This window comes from Danio aesculapii, chromosome 3 (genome assembly GCF_903798145.1).
Source record: "Danio aesculapii chromosome 3, fDanAes4.1, whole genome shotgun sequence".
Classification (NCBI taxonomy): Eukaryota; Metazoa; Chordata; class Actinopteri; order Cypriniformes; family Danionidae; genus Danio; species Danio aesculapii.
In genome coordinates, this window is record NC_079437.1 from 10,713,096 (window position 1) to 10,736,832 (window position 23,737).

Consider the following 23,737-nt stretch of genomic DNA (forward strand, 5'->3'; position numbering starts at 1 on the left):
ATAGAATTGATTGAAAATATGTAGTCGAGTAAAAGTGAAATGACCATACTCTCGACAGGTATTCCATGTGACGAGAAGAGACCGAAAAGTTGTTTTAAGGGGGCAGGGAAGCTTATGGTATTTGATTTGATTATGAAGGGAAGCTAATTTGTACAAAATAATATAGTGCATCGATATTGTTTATAAAAAACTGTACTATATACATATACAAATAAATAAAAAATGAAATTTTGATTACATGTTGACTTTAAACAGCTTTACCAGAAATGGAGATAAAGCCTTGTAGATGCAATAATTCAGAATTGTAAGTTCGTTTAATTTTTAAATGGTGTCAAATTGGTGTTACTCACCTAAACACATAAAGCGCCCAGTAAGGCAGGAAGTTACAATGGTTTAGAGACTGACAAAAGTCACAGTATTTGTATATCAGTTCAGATCTGCTTGCTATTGGCTTTTTGAAAAAGGTTAATGTTATACCACAGGGTGTCATATAAATGCATTCAGTTACTTACTTATGTAACTATACCTGCCACTATACTTGCCCTATATTCACACAGATTTGTTAAGAACTAGACAATGTCCCTCCTTCATAAAGCAGCTATAAATTTATTGAGTGCATCAGTTGGGAAGTTCAGAAAGAAAATGGCTGTTGTTGAGTCACTTGTGCAGTTTGCCAGCACAGGCACATTGCTGGGTGCTTTGCTGTTGTTACTGGTTTTGTATTTAGTTTCATCTGGATCTAGATCTCAGAAAGAAGGGAAAGAGCCACCGGGACCCAAACCACTGCCGCTGGTGGGGAATCTGTTGACGCTTGACCTCACAAGAGCCTTCGACACTTTTTTCGAGGTGGGAACTTGATGCATAAAATTAATAGTATTGTATAATTTTGAGATTTGTTTGTAAATATTCTCCTTTGTGTCCTCCAGTTGTCCAAAACCTATGGAAATATATTCCAAGTGTTTTTGGGACACAAAAAAACGGTGGTCCTAGTTGGATACAAAATGGTCAAAGAAGCGCTTGTGAACTACGCAGAAGCGTTTGGTGATCGAGAAATTGGACCTAGCTTCAGGATAATGAATGACGAACATGGTAAGTCTTTTTTTCTACCTTGAATGAATGTACAAGATATAAATGCTAGACATGCTGCGATAGAAACATGCTGGCCACTTTAACAATGAAAAACCTAAAAATAATCCTAAACATTGTAACTCGTAAAAAGTCTGTTGTTAACTAGTCATTCAATAAGTATAAGAGACAGACACAGTAAATGTCCCAGAAGATTAAGGTTAATGTGTGTCTAACTCATGAAGTCATCATCCGCTCGTCTTGTTGCTGAAACTGGTAGTGAAATGGTTTTGTGTGGATCAGGAATCCTTTTTTCCAATGGAGAGAACTGGAAAGAGATGCGACGCTTCGCTCTTAGCAACTTGCGGGACTTTGGGATGGGCAAAAGAGGAAGTGAAGAGAAAATCACTGAAGAAATTCATTATCTCAAAGGAGAATTTGATAAGTCTGAAGGTACACGATAAACAAGACACAAAAATACACATCTGCAGTCATGCTCTTAATTTTAGAGATCCAAGGAGACGGTTGTTTTGTTTCTTGACAGGGAAGCCCTTCGACACAACACAGCCTGTGAACTACGCTGTGTCAAACATCATCTCGTCTATTGTGTACGGCAGCAGATTTGAATACACAGACCCTCGATTCACAGAAATGGTTGACAGAGCAAATGAAAACGTTCGTGTTGGTGGATCGTTTTCTATGATGGTTGGTGTAATCTACAAGTTAATTAAAATTTGTACAGTGGGATCTCATTTTTAATAATGACAAAACTACACAAGTTTTTGAAAGTACAACTCTGGAAAACATTTCTTATGTCTGCATTTCTAGATTTACAATATATTTCCTTGGTTGGGTCCATTTTTGAAAAGCAGAACTGTTTTTCTGAAGAACATCTTTCAAAATAGAGTGCAAAAGAAAAAGTTGATCAATGCCCTTCTGGAAACCCTGAATCCACATGACCCCAGAGGCTTTGTCGACTCCTTTCTCATCCGCAAATTGAGTGATGAGGTATGCAAATATGCAATAGTAGCTTTTACTGAAATAATCAAATATTCAAGTTGGCACAAAACCTGAATACAATGATTGTCCTTAAGTATTGTAGCATAGTATCTTGGCAAACAGGGCGTCACGGTTGCTCAGTGGTTAGCACTGTCACCTCAAAGCAAGAAGGTCACTGGTTCGAGTCGCAGCTGGGCCAGTTGGCATTTTTGTGCGAAGTTTGCCTGTTCTCCCTGTGTTCACGTGGGTTCCCTCCGGGTGCTCTGGTTTCCCTCACAGTCCATAGACCATACTTGCCAACTCCCGTTTTTCTCGGGAGTCTCATGTAGGGCTGCACGATTATTCGAAAAAAGATCACACGATCTTAATTCAGCTTTTCTACGATTCAGCCAATTATACTTTCAAGGTCAGGAGAGAAGCAAGGCAGTCGCACAAATCTTCACAGCAACATTGACACCTTTAAATGGCGTTAAAAGAGTCATATACTGTATTTATAAGGTATAATTCACCCAAAAATGTAATTTCTGTCTTCATGTAATGATGTATTCGTGGCCGCGAAATCACACGTGAGCTGACCGCCAGCTGTTTGTTTACTTCCGAGAACCAGTGTTGTCAGATGTAGCTGACTGTGTCCAGTCTAAAACCCACTGAAAACTATAAGGCACCGCCCAACAATCTGTATTCTCGTTGGGAGATCACAACTGTTTTAAGCGTTTGTATGTGGAGAACGGGGGCTATGGCACCTCTTTAGGGGATCATAACAGGTTTATAAGTAAAGACCAGGGCTGGCGGGCACACCGTTACAAAACCGCCCAATTTTACTCTACCCGCCTATGTCACTTTTTACCCGCAAAAATTATTTCAAAACCGCCCAATCTCGCGCGTGCCCGTCTATGACGCCTACTTTAGTGAACAGAAGCTGCATAGGCTGTAGATAACAGATAATGAAGTTGTAAATCACGTTCAGTTTGTTGCACAGAGCGATCGTTTGAGGGCTGTGTGGGAGGTTTGATTTGCATGTATGTGTTTTTTCTCACAGTGACGGCAGCCATGAGCCGCACTCGAAAGTGAAAGTGAAACCTGTGCGCACATCATTAAAATGATCATAACGCATTTTACAGTTATGATTACGACAGACATTTGATATGTTTTTTTCTTTCATAGCGAACACGGTGTTGTGCATGAAAATAAATGTTTACTGTGTCAGTAGAACAACCCTAGTCTATATATAATGTTGAATTTAATGCAAGAAGGAGTCTGATATTGACAAAATTCTAATTTTACCAGTGAAAACAAATGGTCTAATAATGTTGTCAATAACAGATGACAAGCACATGTCTTAAAAATAATAAATCTACTTTAGAATTATGAATAGTTATATTCTGATGTCATCATTTTACTGTGAATTTACAAACAGGACATATTGAAAGTCTGTTCAAGTCCACCATAATGACTATACAAAATTTAGCATTTTAAGCAACAGTATACCTATACACAGGCCTAATATTATTATTGTTGTTTTACCACATGTTTGAGAATCAACAATAATAATAGGCTAATCATATTAACTGATACAGATTACAGAATCGTGAGAAAGCATCGTGATCTTGATTTTAAGCAAAAAAAAAAAAAAAATCGTGATTTACATTTTTGCCAGAATCGTGCTGCCCTATGCTCCTGTATTTCCAACCCATCTCCCGCCACTCTCGTGTTTTGTTATTTATCCCGGTAAACTCCCTTAATTTGACTCACACCCCCCAGTCTCCCGGCCGGGTTTACAGAGACAAATGTTGGCAGGTATGCCATAGACATGGGGTATACTCGAATTGGGTAAACGAAATTGGCCGTAGTGTATAAGTGTGTGTGTGTGTGAATGCAAGAGTGTATGGGTGTTTCCCAGTATTGGGTTGCAACTGGAATGGAATATGCTGCATAAATCTAATGCCAGAATATGTTCATTCCGTTGTGGCGACCCCTGATAAATAAGGGACTAAGCTGAAGAAAAATGAATGAATGAATGAAAGTATGAACTTTGAAAATGGGAATAAATATGCATTTTGTGGATTGCATTTGACAGAAATCTGGTAAGAGGCACTCGTACTTTCATGAGGAGAATTTGATGGTGACTGTTGCAAATCTGTTTGCTGCTGGTACTGACACCACAGGAACGACTCTGCGCTGGGGTCTGATGCTCATGGCCAAATACCCCAATATTCAAGGTAAAAACAGCTATACGAAGAGTTTTCCCTCAGTATTTTATATATTGTAGATCTAAGCACCAAATATGTGTTGCTTTTGTCTGCAGATCGAGTTCAAGAGGAGATTGACAGAGTGATTGGTGGACGTCAGCCAGTGGTGGAAGACAGGAAGAAATTACCATATACAGATGCTGTGATTCATGAAATTCAGAGATTGGCCAACATAGTGCCGTTGAGTCTTCCACATAAAACTACCAGTGACATTACCTTCAATGGGTACTTCATCAAGAAGGTCAGTCTGTAGTACAAATATCATGTATCTGGTAAGTATTCACAGTTCTTCAGTTTTCCCCACATTTTGTTACAGCCTTATTCCAAATTATTAAATATATAAATTATTCCTCAAAAGTCTCCAAATAATACCCCAAAATGACAATGTGAAAGAAGTTCATTTGAAATCTTTGGAAAAAAAGTATTGATGATCTTTGATCAATAATTTGTTACACCAATTAAGGCCTCTGCTGTTTTTTTTTTTTCCATATGATACTACAAGCTTGGCACACACATATTCCTCTTTGCAGTATCTTGTGCCCCATCAGGTGAGATGGGGAGTATTGTGCACAGAATTTTCAAATCTCTCCAGTAATGTTCACTATTGGGTTCAAGTCTGGGTTCTAACTGGGCCACTCAAGGACATTCACAGGGTTGTCCTGTTGCCACTCCATTGTTATCTTGGCTGTGTGCTGGGGGTTGTTGTCCGGTTGAAAGGGGCAGAGCACTCTGTTATCATCAAGGATGTCTCTGTACATTGCTACATTCATATTTCAATCCTGACTCAATCCTGACTTGTCCTGTTGTAGAAAAAAAATTCGCACAACTGATCCTGTTCTACCATGCTTCACCGTAGAGGTAGTATTCACCCGGTGTTGACCAGTACCTGTTGTCCTCCAGACAAATAGTTTCAAGTCTAGTTTTTTAAACTTTTCAAACTCCAGGTGTGCTGTTATGTTGTTTGGCAACTATAGCTACAGGTCTGATTGGTGGAATGATGCAGAGTTGGTTGTTCTACTGGAAGATTCTCATTTCCCCACATAGAAATGCTGGAGCTCTTCTTAAGTGACTCTTAACCCAACTGTCACCTCCCTGACTAAGGTCTTTCTTCCTCAATTGCTCAGTTTGGCCAAGTGGTCTGCTCTAGGAAGAGCCCTGGTGGTTCCAAACCTCGTTCATATATGAATAAAAAAGGCTACTGTGGTGGGACCGTCAATGCTGCAGAAACTTGTCTGTATCCTTCCCCAGATTTGTGCCTCTACAACCACAGGTACAAACTATAAGACTTGAGATACCACAAATACTTTGATGTCTTTGACAATTCAAATATGAGCTGAAAACACAGAGACAATCGGCTCCACAACCCACCAGGTGGGAATGCGGGAAAACTAGCTCCACTCCTTTACTCCATTTACATTTGAAACATTTCCTAAAACACCCCTTGGTCACTCAGCCCCTTTTCACTCTACTCAAACAGAATGGTAATTTCAAAATATGAATGTTCTATATTAATCCAAGTCACTTCATCTATCTTGTTTGATATCATTTGAAATGTCTCAGTGCGACTGGTACAATGGTCTCATTTCTTCAGAAATAGACAATAAAAACAATAGATATACAACTTCAGGTATCTATTGAACCACTGCGAAGGGTGTGCCTTTCCTATAGGCCAGGGGTGTCCAAACTTTTTGGGCCGAGGGCCAGATGCAAAAAGAAACGTTGTCCCGGGCCAAATTTAACATACATCACACAGACACGCATATATATATATATCTTCTCTGGGCAAATTATAGTTGCAACGCTCATCAGACACTCTTATATAAATTCTCCTTCAGTAAACGGTTTCCTGTGCTGGGCTATTAGCTGAGCTACCTCATAACTAGCCAGCGTAGAATTTTCTTGTACTTTATTAGCACGAAAAACTGCTGTTGTTGAGCTGATAGGGCGGCTGCTAACTGTTTTACTTTTTGATCTCGTTCGGCACCAGTGTAAGAGCTGAAGGCCTGATGTTTTGTTTCATAATGTCTTTTAATATTATATTCCTTTATTACTGCAACTGATTCCTGGCAAATTAAACAGACACATATTTTGAATTATTCAAACAGAATTCGTGTTATTCTCTAATAGAATACGTTAAATCCAAAACACCCCAAGCCACTGTACAGGTTAGTAACGGACTAAAACACGGTAGACGGAGCAACGTGGCACGCTATTAGATGTTCATAGAGCTCTGACTAACACATTGGCATTAATTCAAGTATACTTGAACTGTAAAAGGCCAATAATGGGTTTTCTATTTAGAACAACAAAGTATTGATGTGACCAATCTAAATGTGGGTAGGCCTTCATTTCTAAACGTATAATGCTATTTAAATCATCTGGTGATTACTATGATATGATGAAATAGTTTTGCTTTGGTTTAGTAGATAGCAGATCTATGGGGACCACACAACAAAATATTCTAAACTGAGGAAGTAGGGTTCTGCCTTTTTAGAATTGTGGTTAATCGCCTCTGTTTAATGACCAAGACTGACATGCTTGTGCTTAAGAGATTGTATACTCGGCCGGTACAAGACTCAGGATGTTATAGGAATCAGAATTAACGAGAATAATATAAAATAATTAATCGAAGAGAATAATCAATCATAACTTAAAATAATATTAAGAGAAACAAAATAATCTTATCAATCCTTTATAACTGGAGTCAGATAAAATGAGGATAAATATATTAATGTTCTAAACCACCTCATACTAAAATTGGAGTCAGATATGAGTTAAGTTTAAAGTAAATCAACATTGTGCACTGGAAAGACCGAACATGCAGTGAACCTTCGTCCACCAGTAGACTACGTCATTGGACTAACTGGCTGGACCTTACAAAACTTACAACAGGTGAACTCCGGTTGTAGAAACATCTCAAACATATTCAGTGGAAACAACAGGCACCTGAGCTAAATTGAGTTTTGCTTTTTGTTTTTTTTTTTGCTTTTTATTTTTTTATTCCTTCGCATTGTCATCATGGGGTACCATTTGTAAAAGTTTGAGGAAAATAGTAAATTTAACAATTTAAATAAGGCTGTAACAAAGGAAAAAAGTGAATCACTGTGAATACTTTCTGGATGCACTGTACATATATGCCCTAGAGAAGATAAATCATGTTTAGCGCATCAAGGTTTTTTCTGTTTTTCTAGGGAACCACTGTTATTCCTCTGCTGACGTCTGTTCTGAAGGATGAAAGTGAATGGGAGAAACCAAACAGCTTTTACCCAGAACACTTCCTTGATAAGAAGGGTCAGTTTATCAAGAGAGATGCTTTCATGCCCTTTTCTGCAGGTACAGTAAAACTTCACCACTACACTAATCATGTACAATACAAGTTTTTATGATTTAAATGCACACTCAACAAAAATACAAAGTCAACACTTTTGTTTCAGCTCTCATTTTTCATTACCGGAACTCAAAGATCACAAACTTTTTTCTTTGCTCACAAAAAGCTAATTTCTCTCAAATATTGTTTACACATTTGTCTTAATCTGTGTTAGTGCACTTCTCCTTTTCTGAGATAATACATGCACCTCACAGGTGTGGCAAAACATTGGGTTCTAAAACATGGACTTGGGCTGGTGTGGTTACATGTTGTTTGTGGCTTATGTATATGTATACATAAATGGCTTATGTAGAGAAATAAACATTCAATTCACAGACAACAGATCCTGCTGTTAGCATTCCAACTGCATGCACCCTCAAAACTTGCAACTTCCAGAAATTTCGCACAGCCATTGAAGAGGAGTGGACCAACATTTAAAAGGCCAAAATCATCAAACTGATCGACTCTAACCAAAGGATATGTGCTGCACCTCCCACACTTGTGTTACACACCTGTGCTCGAATCACGCTGTCTAATCAGCATCTTGATATTTCACACACAGGAAGTGAGAAGTGCTCACTAAGGCCCTGTCCACACAAACATGGGTATTTTCAAAACCGCACTTTTTTTCTACGCAGTTTTGCTGTTTGTCCACACAAAAACACAGTGTCAGGTGACTGAAAACTTTCTGAAAACTCCAGCCAGGGTGAAGATTTTCCAAAACTCCCAGTACAGTGTGGTCGCGTGGACGCTAAAACTGGAATATTAGCATCATGACGTCAGCATGCGTGCTGTTTTCTCCTTTCTGATTGGCCAACATGGCTGAGTTCAAACCAAACAGATAATGCGAATGAGGCAAATTCTGCACATTCATGGCGAATGTATTGCGCACTGTTCAACCGCGGGAAAGTAATCCACCTCTATTCTAACATTTGCATTGACTTTAATGCAAATTACAATTTACTTGCAAAATATACTTAATTCCCCGTTTGGTGTGAACTCAGTATAAAAGTGTCAATATCGCCAACTGTTGGGTCGGCATGCCCATAACATGTATCAAAGTGCCTCTTTGCGTTTTCACACGGACAGAGAATTTTTTTTAAACAAAAGCAGGGAAAACTCAATTTATACAAAATTACCCATGTACATGTGGACATGGCCTAACACAAATTTAGATTCAAGAGTTCACACTTAGATATTGTTTGACAGATGTTAGCAGGTTTGGCATGCTGTACTGGGAGAGAACCCTGAGCTTGGAGATAATTGAGCCCAGGGCTCCCGCCTGGTCGATTGAGCATGTAAGCGGAGTACGAGATCAGGTAGTTCTTGAGAGCTCCCCGTGGTAAAGGAAGAGAAGGGGTGGATGGGGCGTTTCTTCGGAAAACAAAGAGAAGGGAGTAATTTTAGCTAGGCTACTTATAGTGAGTTTGGATTAATCTGATTGGCTAACTAATGATTGTAGATGAGAGACCAGCATGTCACGTGCTCCTCTCGAAATTAGTTTGTGAAACTTCACCAAATGTACATTTTTTGAGTACATAAAGGTAGAGATATTTGAGATCAGCTCATAAAAAATGGTAGCTTAAACAAAATGTTGCATTCATATTTTTATTGAATGTACATTTAAATAATAAAGCCAAAGAGAGAGAGATCAGTTTTTGTTATGCTAGATGGAATTATGCATTGGAAAAATGGTTTGTGGAGCTACGGCAACAGCATGGCATGGCATCCAGTGCAAAACATGATTGTTTATTTATGCTTATGTTTACAGAAGCCAATCATGAATTCCGCTGCCTTAATTAAATCACAAAGATTGTTAAAAATGGCAAGCAAGACTGAGAAATAATGTAATGTGACATGATTCTTAAGCTGAAATCTAATTGATATAATCTGACACAGTGACTACTGTTGCATTGTGATGTCTGAATGTGCTTGTTTGAAAGAAACGGTGTAAGCAGTCCTTTAAACATTGCTGCATTATTGACAATGGACATTTTCTCCACTAAATTTTAAATGCTAACGCACCTAAAAACATCTCCATTATTGTCTTTTCACATTCAGTGATAAATAAAGCCTACTTCGCACTACAGGATTTTAAGCCCGATTTTGAAGTTAACAAGCTCGTTGACAGATCGGGGAAAAATCTAGGGGTGCTTGGCAGTCTTTATGTGTGAACAACTGAACAACACATCAAAGACGCTTGCTGACGCGTCGCCGACACTTCGCAGATGAAAATCCAATATCTAACATGCAGTCGGCCAATTCAACCCCACGTGCGGTCAGATGTAGTGACGAGCTGCAGCCAATGAGAGAGCATATCAGCATGAGCTAAATGGCCGTTGTGCTCAGGAGCTCAACAGAAACAGTCTATGATTGGCCAGAATGGGCATCAATGCACTCGCTTTATTTTGTGTTAACACGGACACGAGAGTAAGCTATATTAACAGGGAAACTAAAATTCTTTAACTATTAGTATTACCATACTGGTCATTCTGACTGTTCTCATATAAGACATCATATTGTCACGTCATATTTACATTAAACGATTCTATTAAGATATTCAGATTAAGCTTTTTTAAGATAATAAAATAATTATCTTTTTGGTAAAACAGCCTATAAACATGTAGTTAAGATACTAGAACACGCAAAGGTCTGGGCCTCGCTTTCATTTTCACTTTCAAACAGGAGCTATTTTCCAGCACAGAATATGCTGTTTTGAAAGATATATCTGAAGTAAATTTATATTTTTGCTATCATAAAGTTATGTTTATGTTAGCAGGAAGTTGCTAGGCAAAAAGGCACGCATATTTAAAGTCGCAGTGAAAAGTAGCAGACATGCATGCAGATAACCAACATAGAAATTAAGGTAGAAATGCTCAGTTCTTTACTGTTTTGTCATTTTAAAAAAAATGTTAGAAGTAAATACACAGATATTTAGGAAACATCAGGGTGTTATAGATGTTAATTTTATTTCGAAGAGTTATTAAATTACAAAAATGAAAAACTCTCTGACTGCCTCTGTAGTTCTAGTGTTAAAGCCACATCTCTCCACTTGAACCTTGAAGATGAGTGATTGATCCGCTGATGCATCAGCTGACTGATGATGTTTTTAAATGCTCCCTTGAAAGCTTAAACCGCTGTCAGTGATGTCAGCACACAAGGAGCCAATAGTGTTCAGCTTTTTCTGACAGCCCCTCCCTCAAAATTTTATTGGCCGTGGTTTGGTAGCTTGACTAAGCTGTCAATGTCATCAAGTCATGTAGTGTAAACGGCACAGCGATCTGCCGAAATTTAGTCTTGTAGTGTGAACTAGGCTTAACATGATTCACTTAATACTACTAGTGCTACTATAATTCATAGCTGTCAACATTGGGATGTAAAAACAATGGATACAGGAGAAATACGGGAAAAAACCTTTACAGGATGATAGCGGGATAGAATTGTAAAATATGAGACAATCCCGGGAAAACCAGGATCAGACCACTGTCTATTTACTGTCGGATGCAAAACAGTTAACTATTACATGTGAGTTACTTACATATTAACAATTAAAAGTGGTTTTAATTCACTATAAAAAATGGCTTTGGCTAATGTGAACAGAAAAGCCCTGCCTTCTTTGATTAGTCCACTGAAGCAAGCAGCTTATATTAAATGTTGTTTCAAAGCCATGTGGAGCCTACCTTGATATTTCAACAACGGCCTCTCTCTTTCTCAGGGCGCAGGGTTTGTCTGGGCGAGAGTTTGGCCAGGATGGAGCTCTTCCTGTTCTTCACGTCTCTCCTTCAGAGCTATCGCTTCACAACTCCACCTGGAGTGTCTGAAGATGAACTGGATCTTAAGGGAATTGTTGGAATCACTTTGAATCCGTCTCCACACAAGCTGTGTGCAATCAGACGCTCCTGATTCAGGAAAAGATCAGCAGCTGATGGAAGAATACACAAAAACAAAACCTCTCAGATTATTTCAGAATGAGTTGGGTGATTTCTGCACTTATGTATTTTACTTTTGCTTGAAAGTATAGACTTAAATAATGAGGATAGTGTGTAACCAACCACTTTACCTTTTGGATCATGAAACTCTGATAAGTAAAAACCTGTAAAAGAATCACTTTGAGAAACCTTTACAAATCACTACTCGATTGTTTGGAGAAATTAGAAAGCTTTTAACTTTTTTCTTTTTTTTATTGGACAACCAAACACATACACACACTTTGGACAAAGAAACACATACACACACACACACACACACACATGATGAATACTCGGCACTGTCCCAAACAAATCCAATACAATAAGTCAATGAGCAAAAAAACAATTACAACATTTAGCGGGTGACAACAGAATATAGAATAAAGAAATAAAATAAATAATTAAATATAGGTAAAATATGTAAATTAAGTCTCTGAAGAATTCACAGAGGTTGAGTGGCTGGTTTGTTCATCCAGATAGTCAAGAAATAAACCCCAAACACTAAACAAAATTTCAATAGAGTAAGTCCTCAGAAATCTCAGTCTTAATCTGTATTACTGAAATCATGTCTGCAATCCACATTTGAAATGTAGTGAAGATCACTTCCAATGCCGGAGCACAAACCTTTTAGCCACAATCCTACCTAAAGACAAAGACTGCTGGAGTCTATCTGGGAGATGAGAAATGAGTTGTGAATATCCAACAATAGCAAGTTCTGCATCAGGTGGTAAGGATTTACTTAAAGCTTTAGAATACCAATCGAATATGCATGACCAAAATGTATATAACAAAGGACAAAACCAGAAAAGCTTTTAACTTTCTATGTCATAATTATGAGGTTTGTAGACCCACAGTAGCTTTTAGAATGAACTAAATTTAGTGAAAGATTTAACTTAATGGACTTGAAATTGAACATACCAGACTTCTGTTTATACAATATTTATTTGGATTGTTTGATGTCGGCGGCGCAGTAGGTAGTGCTGTCGCCTCACAGCAAGAAGGTCGCTGGTTCGAGCCTCGGCTGGGTCAGTTGGCGTTTCTGTGTGGAGTTTGCATGTTCTCCCTGCATTCGCATGGGCTTCCTCCGGGTGCTCCGGTTTACCCCACAGTCCACAGACATGTCTATAAAAGACAAATGCACAGGATAACAAGATAATGTAGAAAATCTGACTGGTTCAACACTGCAGCTGTATTTTTTGCTTGCCAAAAAAATCATTGGTTACATTATGGCAAACAAAACATTACAGTCACTGAACTGTGGAAGAGACTTGATCAAGATGATCACAGCAGAGTAGTTTGAGAGACTAGAGATGAATTTAACAAAATGAAGAGATTTCATTTAAGCACCTTAGATATTTCGTAAAACATTGTTGACAATGAAGACTTAAGACTCAGTGCTTCCCACACATACAGTAGACTTTACTTGGGCAGGCCACCCAGGTATATTAACAGCCCAAGAACATTGAATGACACTTATTTTTTTACTATTATTGTCTTCCTTTTACACTTTTTTTTTACATCCTCCCAATTTAACCAAACATCCACGATCGGTAAAGTAGTTGTCATTTACTCGTTTCGTTCTGTGTGTGTGAGACCTGTCAACACTCCCACAGACAGTCTCACATGCTCTGCAGACCCACAGAGACATGCCTTTTTGGGACTTAAAAGATGTGTCCAGCTGGGGTTTCTAAATCTCCTAAAATGTCCGGGATTCAGCTTTTGCTTTCTAAAGCTGTCATTAATCATATGTATTTTTTTGCATGAAAGCGAGAGAAACATTCAATAATTCATTCTTTAATCAAAACGACTCAGAAAAACTTAACTATATACTGGGAGTGGAGGAAGTGACTGGTGTTAATCGGCTGCAAAATGTATGTATACCATTAGTAATGGTTAATCAACACATTTGCCTTATTTAAATCTACACATTTTAATCTTGTAATTATTATTATTTTTAAAGATATTGTCTGTTTTTATTCCCTTTTCTGTCATTTATTTCATTTGCTGTATATTTTATATAGCTTTGGCAAATTTTGTTTGCTTTGAACTTAAAAAGAGAGAAGCAGATTTGACCTGTCACCGGGTGCATTTGGCTCCCGAATAGCATAAAAGAGAAATAGTGGCTTTCTTTTTTCTTTTTTAATTAAACCCATTGAAAGGAAATTGTTTAACAGTGTCATAATCAATAAAATTATTGTTAAAAACTAAATTATGTTTTGTTTGTCGCATTTACAGTAGTTAACTATTTACATGATGTGGGTAAATGGTGTGTTTCAATACAGCTACCACTACAAGTATATTTCAAACCTGTGGGAAGCACTGCAAGACTACCTTATTTCTGAAAAAAAAAGTGTTTATCCATTTCTTCTGTAATTTTGATATCTAGTGTATATTTTTAAGCCAATCATCATGTTTTGGGTGATTAAATCAATTATGTGAACATGAGCTGTGTCCTTTCAATCCTTAATGTGATTTGCTTTACCAATCCACCTCCAAAAAGGTTGTGGCCTTCGCACAGTTAAATAAGCCTTAAGTTCTGCCTTAAAGGGCACATAGTTTACCTCTTTTTTATGATTTAATATTAATATTATGGTTCTTCTGAGTGTGCCAGTTTAGGTTCAGTTCAAAACACAATTCAGATTTTTTTATTATAATGTCTTAAAAAGTGTCATGTTGGGGGCGTGTCCACAGTTTGCTGATTTAGGGGTGTGTTGCTTCACATGTAAATTAGTTTCAGCTTCCTGCCCAACGTAACAAGGGGGCGGGGCCATGAGCTCACCCGCTCTGTGTTTGAGGAGCAGGAGTGAGAGGATCCGCATTCAGTTGTACATGTACGACTCGGACACAGACCAAGCAGAGAGTACAAAAGCATTTGTGTCTTTGTACAGTTTTACAGCCAATTGTGTACTAGTTTCAAGTGCCGAGCTTGTACACAGAAACTAATAACCACGCATTAACTTTGCGTTAACTGAATTAACTTTGATTGAGGCACCGGATGCGCCGCTCGAAGCCGCGACATGAAGTGTCCCGAATCGTCGCATTTTTGAATTCTAAACAGGTTTCTGCAGCGGTCCGCGGCGCCCAGCCGTCGACTTGAGTGTACCCTGATAGAAACCTATGTTTAGAATTCTAAAACGCATGCTAGTTAAGATCACAGGGAGCTTCTGGGATCGCGAGAAATGCAAACGGCTGAAGTATAAGGTAGACTCAATGAGAAGTACACATGTTTGCAAACCTACCTAAAGATACAACCAATAATTCCGATTAGAGTGATAATGTGGAGAATATTGCTCTTGTGTTGAGCCCAATGAGCCTTGCATCTAAAAATAGAGCTAGGGTGTTCCTTTAGTGATATCGCTTCGACTCACGCTGAAAATGGCAGACGTGAATCAACAAACTGAGGATATGATGACGTGCCTGTCAATCAATATTGGTGGGCAGGGGGACCGCACTCCTACATAAAGTTGCGGTTGGTTTGAAAACCGCTCCAATTAGTCCAGCGTTTTTTATGTTGTTAAATTGAAAAAAAAAAAGCACTGGGTGTGTTTATATCACCCCAATATGATGGTCTATACACCATACATGCACATATGTCTGTCCAAACAGCTTAAGAAGTAGATTTTTTACCATAGGTGCCCTTTAAGTTCTGCCTTTTATTTCTTGCTATTCCATGTTTACGACTTAAATTTACTCTTCAAATGTTTTATAAATCTCAATTCAGTATTTTTGCAACTTGTGATTTTGACTATTTCTTGCTAATGTTGGTTCATGGCTCATAGTATTTCAGAACTGTGAAATGTTTCCACATTTGTGGAAAAATAAACTTGAATTGCGAGTTGAAAAGGTTGCTATAAACATTTATTTTAAATAATAATTATTTATATATTAAAATTCTCAAATGGTGTCAAGTGTTTAGGGTTATTCACCTAAACACATAAAAGGCAGTATATTATATGGCAGCAGTTACTCTGGTTTGATATAGAAGATTGATAAAAGTCTCTTGTGTGCCAAAGTTCAAAGCGCCATGTTTTCTGTCTAAGAAAAGTAGAGATAATAGCAAAATATTAAATCTATTTATAAAGCAGATTGTGTTTTTTTTATCATGACAATAATATTGGTGCAACATTCAATAAAACAAGTTTTTGCTTCTATGGATCTATTTATTCAACACATGTCCTCTCCTGTTTTAATAGGCTGAAAATAGTGAATAATTAACCACAGGGAGTCATATATGCTTATGTAACTTCTCCAACTGTCTATTCACATTGTCAGACAAGGTCCGTCCTTTACATAGTGGCTATAAATGTATTGAGTGCATCACTTCAGAAGCTCAGAAAGAAAATGGCTGTTGTTGAGTCACTTTTACAGTTTGCCAGCACAGGCACATTGCTGGGAGCTTTGCTGTTGTTTCTGGTTTTGTATTTTGTTTCATCTGGATCCAGATCTCAGAAAGAAGGGAAAGAGCCACCGGGACCCAAACCACTGCCACTGCTGGGAAACCTGCTGACACTTGACCTTACAAGAGCCTTCGACACTTTTTTTGAGGTGAGAACTTAAAAAAAAAAAAAAAACCTGATAGCATCCCATTTTGAGATTTGCTTGTAAACATCTTCCTCTGTGTCCTCCAGTTGTCCAAAACATATGGAAATGTATTCCAAGTGTATTTGGGACCGAGAAAAACAGTGGTCCTAGTTGGATACAAAACTGTCAAAGAAGCACTTGTGAACTATGCAGAACAGTTTGGCGATAGAGAAATTGGACCTGGTTTCAGGATAATGAACGATGAGCATGGTAAGACTCTTTTACTGTCTCAAATAAATGTTACAAAACAAACATGTTGCACAAGTTTTCGTGCCAGTGAAACGGTCACAAATTGCTGTAACTAGTGACAGAAATTAGGACAATGAAAAACCTAAACGTGTTTTGTCACAAGGCTGCTTGTTGAAAATTGTTTTGTCTTTAATTAAGAAGCATATGTAGATTCCTAACAATGTGTTTAAAGTAATATATGAGATTGACCTGTCAGTTGTTAACCAGTAGTTATAATTTTCTGCTGGCGTCGCTGCTCAGACTCGCAGTAAGATTTTTTGTTGTTGATCAGGGATCCTCTTTTCAAATGGAGAGAACTGGAAAGAGATGCGACGCTTCGCTCTCAGCAACCTGCGGGACTTTGGGATGGGCAAAAGAGGAAGCGAAGAGAAAATCATTGAAGAAATTCATTACCTCAAAGGAGAATTTGATAAGTTTGAAGGTACAAGACAAAGTCACACAAGGATGAACATCTGCTCTTGGTTTACAAGATCCAACGAGAGTTTGTTTTTTCTTGACAGGGAAACCCTTTGACACAACACAGCCTGTGAACTACGCTGTGTCAAACATCATCTCGTCTATTGTGTACGGCAGCAGATTTGAATACACAGACCCTCAATTCACAGAAATGGTTGATAGAGCAAATGAAAACGTTCGGGTTGCTGGATCAGTTTCTATGTGGGTAAGTATAATCAACTAATACTGTAGGCTGTTAACAAATATGCCATGGTGAATTATGACATAAAGAGTACTACAGAGGTTTTTGAAGGAGAACATCTGTCAATTGGTTTTTCTTGTGTCTCTAGTTTCATGAAATGTTTCCTTGGGTGGGTCCATTTTTGAAAAGCAAAAGGATTATTGTTGAAAATATTATCCAAAGTAGAGTGCAGATGACGAAGTTGATCAATGCTCTACTGGAGACTCTGAATCCAAACGACCCCAGAGGCTTTGTTGACTCCTTTCTCACCCGGAAACTGAGTGATGAGGTATGGAAATTTGGAATAGTACCTTTTACTGAAATAATCAGAAATTCAAGTTTGCAGTTTGACCAAGATCTGAATTGGACGATTGTCATTTTGAGTACTTTAGCTTATTAAACTGGAAAAAAAATTGGGAATAAATAAGCATTTTGTGGATTACATTTGACAGAAATCTGGAAAGAAAGACTCATACTTTCATGAGGAAAATCTAATGATGACTGTGACAAATCTGTTTGTCGCTGGTACTGACACCACAGGAACGACTCTGCGCTGGGGTCTGATGCTCATGGCCAAATACCCCCATATACAGGGTAAAAAAAATTAAAGCTTTTTTTTCCGTTAATTTGAATACATTGTAGACCAAAGCACCACATTTGTTGTATTTGTGTGCAGATCGAGTTCAAGAGGAGATTGACAGAGTGATTGGTGGACGTCAGCCAGTGGTGGAAGACAGGAAGAAATTACCATATACAGATGCTGTGATTCATGAAATTCAGAGATTGGCCAACATAGTGCCGTTGAGTCTACCACATAAAACTACCAGTGACATTACCTTCAATGGGTACTTCATCAAGAAGGTCAGTCAGAAGAACAAATGCATATAATCATGGAAAAAGAAAAATCATGTTCAGGTCATTAAGATTTTGATCTTTTCTCCATTTTTCTCAGGGAACTACAGTTGTTCCTCTGCTGACGTCTGTTCTGAAGGATGAAAGTGAATGGGAAAAACCAAACAGCTTTTACCCAGAACACTTCCTTGATGAGAAGGGCCAGTTCGTCAAGAGAGATGCTTTCATACCCTTTTCTGCAGGTATAGTGAAATGTGAATATTATAACAGTCTTCTGAAAATCTGCTTAAAAACATATTTTAAACTAAATCAGTGTGAAATCAGTCAATGGACACACCAACTGCCCAAAATCTGTAAAGTTGCTCTGAGTATTCCACCTTTGAGCCCTAGCCATATTAACCTTTGCTCTGTAAAGTTTTGCAAGGGAGGTTCAGAGATCATGAAATTAGTTTGGGCACAATCAGTTAGATTCATAAAAGACGGTGGATGTTAAAATGCAAGTATTGATCATTTTATCTTGTCCAGTTTGTCATAATTGAAGCCAAACAATGCCATGTTTGGGATGCTTCATAATATCTCAACAACAGCAACAAAAAACTCCTACAATGTTTAATTTATTTTGATCTTTCACAATGGGTTATGCATAGACTGTAAAAGATATGGACGTAGTATCCGTGATGTCACCCACAGGTTTCTAAAGAGGCCAAATGAAGCTACAAGTAGGCGTGGCCAACCATTGCCATTTTGTTCGAACATCATCACACTGACCAGGGGTTACCAAAAAAGGGCAAAGAGGCGGAGCAAGAGCGTAGCTACAGATGCCTGCTAGCATTTTACTTAGACAGGCTTTTCTTTGAGAGAAACGCTTAATACTTTATTACCTGCGACTTGTTTGTGTTCTGACCACTTGTGCTTGGTTGTGTACTATATCAATAAAAGTTTAGTCTTTTAAAAACACTTGTAATACATTGAGCCACTAAGCATATTTTTTATGAAGTTTTTCTACAGGAGGAAAATGCTAATTACTCCCAACTACTTCAAATATATTCTGTGTAAGTAAAAGCAAGGCTATTTATGAAATCCAAGCATAACACAGTATGACTGTTCTATAGCCTACAGCTAATCAATCTGTCAGATTCTGGAGTGCATTACAGTTCAAAAGAAAAGTATAAATGATAAATTATCTTGAATAAAACAAATACATTTATAAATATGGTTTACAAGTGTATCATTTCACTCACCTGGGAAATGGAGGCCACCTGAAGGCTTTGTAAGCACAATTAAGTGCACACAGCATGCCATATCATCTGATAATTGTAAGTAATAATTCCAAAAGGCAACTGACTGTGTAAAGCCACATAAAACAAAACAAAACAAAAATACGATATGTATATATCAGCCGTATTCAGCTGAGATGACGTGAAGGCAACCAGCGAGACCTAGCTGTCACTCAAGTGGCCAAGCCCTTAATTATGCAGACTTAATATAACCTAATATAAACGAAACGGATGAGTTATAAAAAAATTCACCCACTCACAGTTGTCATGAAGGGTAATTTTAGCTATGTACACCAAGATCTTTTTTGGTACCAGGCTGTAAACATCTTTTTTTACTGTTGAAAAGTTGCCCATTTTAGCACTGGGCTCAAGAGAAATGTCTTCTATTTTGGAGCCAGAACTAGCGGAATTTCGATGAATTGCAGTTTCAGTTACTTCTGTATTAGCTTCATGAGGAAGAGCGGGTTGTTGTCGCTTAGGGTTCCGTCACATCTGTGGCATTGACCAATAGGAGCACAGAAGGTCATCTGTACGTACATTAAGGTCAAAGTACTTGCGTTGCTAGGTAGAGTTATGTATTGGAGCAATGGTTTGTAGAGTTGTGGCAACTACTTTTCTGATGACGTGACAGTTGTGTAATAAATTAACATAATGGGCTGTTTTAACGGTCTAGGTGCAAAGTCTGAAGCACAGGGTGCAAAAGCATTAAAGGCGTGTCTGAATTCACTTTTGCTATTATAAGGACGGGAAAATCCACTTTGTGGCGCATGGTCTAACAGGGTTGTGCTTATTCTCTTAATGAGTTATTGGTGTGTTTTGAGATTAAACCAATCAGAGTGTCATCTTCCATTCCCTTTAGGAGTCAGTTGCGTCGCTCAATGGCGCATTTGCTATTTACATGGTGGACTTTGTAAGTGGAAAAAAACTGAACTCTTCAAAACAATTAAGAAAACAGTTAAACAGCGGCAAGAGGATAATGAACCTCCTCCATTCGGCCTTTACTTTCACTTTCTTTCTTTCGTGGATAAGGAAACGGTGTTGTATGCTCTCCACTGAAGACATCCATTAGCCTACATAATTAATTTCACTTGTTAAGCGCAAAACATTTGTTTCAAAACTATTTCTAAATTCAGTTCTAATTTCCAGCAAACAAATAAATGAACAATAATAATGAAGTGTGTTCAAAAAACTGAGATATATCCAAAGACACGTCCCCCCATATGGCCCAAAACCTGACAGGTGGACAAATCTAAGCTTGTTTTTAATAAAACAAATATAAATATGCATATAATAAATAATACTACTACTAATAATATTACACAAAAGCAAATTGTCGTGAATAAACTGAAAAAAAAAGCCTTTGAGGTGAAGAAGGCATGGAGGCATTGTTTTTTATTTTTCGGTAGAAAATAATAGTTTTTGTAATATTTTAATCCTTTAATTAAACTTTAATAATAACTTGAATTCTTTTTCATTTGTAAAGATATTTCTGTATGGTTGTACATCCTGTGTGTATTAAGCAATGTGTAAGTGAGTTGCACAACTGACGCGCTCTGTGCTTTCAGCTGGTCTATTGAGCAGTCTATTTTAGTCTCTTAAAATAGCAACGCGCCAATTTGCTATTTAAACAATGTGGCGGAAATCGGGCACCCACGAGTCTACAAAGTGGTGCAAATGGATTTGCTATTTAAACAATGTGGCGGAAATTGGGAAAATTAGGGTTGCGTTGGTCTGAAACTAACAACACGTCATGGAAACACGTCTTGCGTTTTATTGCACTGGGTGTATGATAGGGCCCATAGAGTTGAAAAGGAATGAAACAGTATTTGTAAGCATAAATCAGAACTGTTAAATGCTGTTAAAATTGTGCACTAAAAGCAGCCTCCCCTAGGCACTAATCCTCAACCACTAACATGAATGGTTTCTATGTAGTGGGCCAATTATTCTTTTTTCTTTGCAATATCGCTTCCAAGCAGTCTCCCTTGGGTCCTAGTGTCCATGCAAACCTGACACTTTTCCAAAAACACAAAAACAAATAAATAAAAAAAATTGGTATTGAATATCAGCCAAAAGGACTTAACAATGATCAGCTAATCATATATTGGCAAATGTCCACTACTGTAAATCCTTAGAAACAAAGTAATCTGATCTTGACCTTGACATGCCAATGATTCAGAACTCAAATGTTTATATTCTGAACCTGCAAAAATACTCAGATTTCTCTTATGTTCAAGTTAAAACAATTTATATGGTTTCAAAATCCACATGGAGCCTAGATATTTCAACAACAGCCTCTCTCTTTCTCAGGGCGCAGGGTTTGTCTGGGTGAGAGTTTGGCCAGGATGGAGCTTTTCCTGTTCTTCACGTCTCTCCTTCAGAGCTACCGCTTCACAGCTCCACCTGGAGTGTCTGAAGATGAGCTGGATCTCAAAGGAATTGTTGGAATCACATTAAATCCGTCTCCACACAAGCTGTGTGCAATCAGACGCTCCTGATTCAAGAACATGTCAGCAGCTGACAGAAGAATACACAAAGACAAAACGTCGCAGCTTATTCCAGTATGAATTGGGAGATTTCAGCACTTGTAAATAAATACCAAAGTGTGGAACCAACCACTTGACCTTTCTTATTATAAAGCTCCAATAATTAAAAACCTGCATTTTTACAATGTAAGCAACTTAATAATGTCCCCTAAAAGGCTACAAGTTGCAGAAAATCTCACTTGGCAATTGGTTTGTAATTGTTTGCCAACTCAGCATGCATTTCCTTTACTTAACTGGCCATCAGGACAATGAACCTATCACACAGCAAAACAGGTACAGCAGTTGCCTGAAGTTGAAAACATTAAAACGGCAGCCCAGAGTCCTGATATGAGCCTGTTTGAAAATCTAGGCAAAATCCTTGGTGAGTTATAGTTAAAAAACACTACATTCACTGAACTGTGAAGAGACTGAAAAAGTGCTGATCAAGAAACTAGTGGTGTCCTGTGAGACTAGTAGTTGGTACTTGCTAGTCATTTAAAGTAAGGGCCTTAAAGTAACACTCCCTGCTCATTTTTGATTATTTTTGACTACTGTAACCTTTAGAAATTTTTAGATGTTACCGTTCCTTGTGCTGCAGGTATTGCTGTTCTGTCATTTTGATCACTGTGTATTCCACAAAATAAAGATATTTTATTTAAGTGCCTTGGCTATTTTGTGTAACACTGTTGACAGTGCAGGCTATAATAAAAAATACAATTTTTATTTTTTCAAATTTCGATCTCCTCTGCAGATTTTTTTAAACAATCTAAACGTGGGTGACTAAATCAATTCTGTTAAAATATGTGTTCTTTCAATGCTTAATGTGTTTTTTTTCATCTAACATTGTTAAATAAATCTGAAAAGCTCTGCTTAGATTACGCAATTTTTCCACAATTTCAGCACTATTTGCTTGATAGGTTGTTTTGGGGAATTATAAATGACCAAGATTTACAGAAAGCATTGCAGAAATGCTGCAAATTTTTTCCCCATCGTCCATGACAGGTTCCATCACATATGTAAAAAAGCTCAGAAACAAAAAATCTGTAGCTTTGTAGAGTACGCAAGTGTATTCTTCCTCCACCATAGCACTTCTGCAACCTGGTGAGTACTGGAATTACATTATGTTCTCATTCAAAATGCAGTGCTGGTAAATTTATATGAATGTATCTTTGAAGGTAACATGCTGTCTACCTGCTTTAATTACAGCCGTTGCTGGGAATCTACTTCTGCAGCTCCAAAAGCACCATTTGTTGTCACAGAATGAATCTACTGCCTACGTTCAGAAAACATGCACACAACACATATATGTGATTGATCATAAATCAAAGTGTAGTCTGGCATATTTGGTACCGACGACACACGGTACAAATCGCATAATCTAACACCCTGATAAATCATGTAGTCTGAACAAGGCATCAGCCTAATACCATGGTCACACTAGAGTTTGCGCATGCGAAAATGGGCGGGATTAAACAAGATGATTAGATATTAAAAAAAGTGAGCGATTGTGAGTGATTTTTTTTGACAGTGAGCGATTGGTCCATGTTTTAAATTTCTGTACAGAGAGGTCATGTTTTGATCTTCGATTGGTCTCACGCAGTCACGTGATGCGATTTCGCAGGTAAGAGTTCAGCAAGCTTGAACTTTACAATTCAGAGAACTCTAAAACTTTTCACATGAGCTTGCGTTTCTGGTCTGTAGCATTAGCTTGCGTATGAACAGAAGTCTATGTGGCAAAAAGTGCAGTGTGACTGCGGCTTTCACTAGAGTTTGAGCTTGCAAAATTCTGTTGTACAGTGCTGGCGAAAAGGGGCAGGATTAAACAAATGTTTAGACATTAAAAAAGCGAGTGATTGCTCTATATTTTAAATTTCTGTACAGAGAGTAGGAGTGGGTGATATGACCTAAAATTAATATCACGGTATTTTTCAT

At 37.9% G+C, this 23,737-nt stretch overlaps 2 protein-coding genes across 3 annotated transcripts; both read left to right on the forward strand.

Annotated features, from left to right (window-relative positions):
• Nucleotides 1-565: 565 nt before the first annotated feature.
• Nucleotides 566-11,851, forward strand: LOC130220863 (cytochrome P450 2K1-like). 2 transcript variants are annotated; one of them, XM_056453118.1, is made up of 9 exons: nucleotides 566-846; nucleotides 927-1,089; nucleotides 1,369-1,518; nucleotides 1,610-1,770; nucleotides 1,894-2,073; nucleotides 4,142-4,283; nucleotides 4,370-4,554; nucleotides 7,505-7,646; nucleotides 11,396-11,851. In XM_056453118.1, the coding sequence occupies exons 1-9, from the start codon at nucleotides 577-579 to the stop codon at nucleotides 11,581-11,583; spliced, it is 1,581 nt and encodes a 526-aa protein (XP_056309093.1). In that variant the 5' UTR covers nucleotides 566-576; the 3' UTR covers nucleotides 11,584-11,851. The 2 variants fall into 2 exon arrangements, with proteins under 2 accessions (XP_056309093.1, XP_056309094.1); XM_056453119.1 differs by lacking the exon at nucleotides 1,894-2,073.
• Nucleotides 11,852-15,913: 4,062 nt separating this feature from the next.
• LOC130220866 (cytochrome P450 2K1-like) lies at nucleotides 15,914-21,895 on the forward strand. The gene is made up of 9 exons (XM_056453121.1): nucleotides 15,914-16,193; nucleotides 16,277-16,439; nucleotides 16,750-16,899; nucleotides 16,979-17,139; nucleotides 17,264-17,443; nucleotides 17,607-17,748; nucleotides 17,831-18,015; nucleotides 18,107-18,248; nucleotides 21,591-21,895. The coding sequence occupies exons 1-9, from the start codon at nucleotides 15,990-15,992 to the stop codon at nucleotides 21,776-21,778; spliced, it is 1,515 nt and encodes a 504-aa protein (XP_056309096.1). The 5' UTR covers nucleotides 15,914-15,989; the 3' UTR covers nucleotides 21,779-21,895.
• Nucleotides 21,896-23,737: the final 1,842 nt, after the last annotated feature.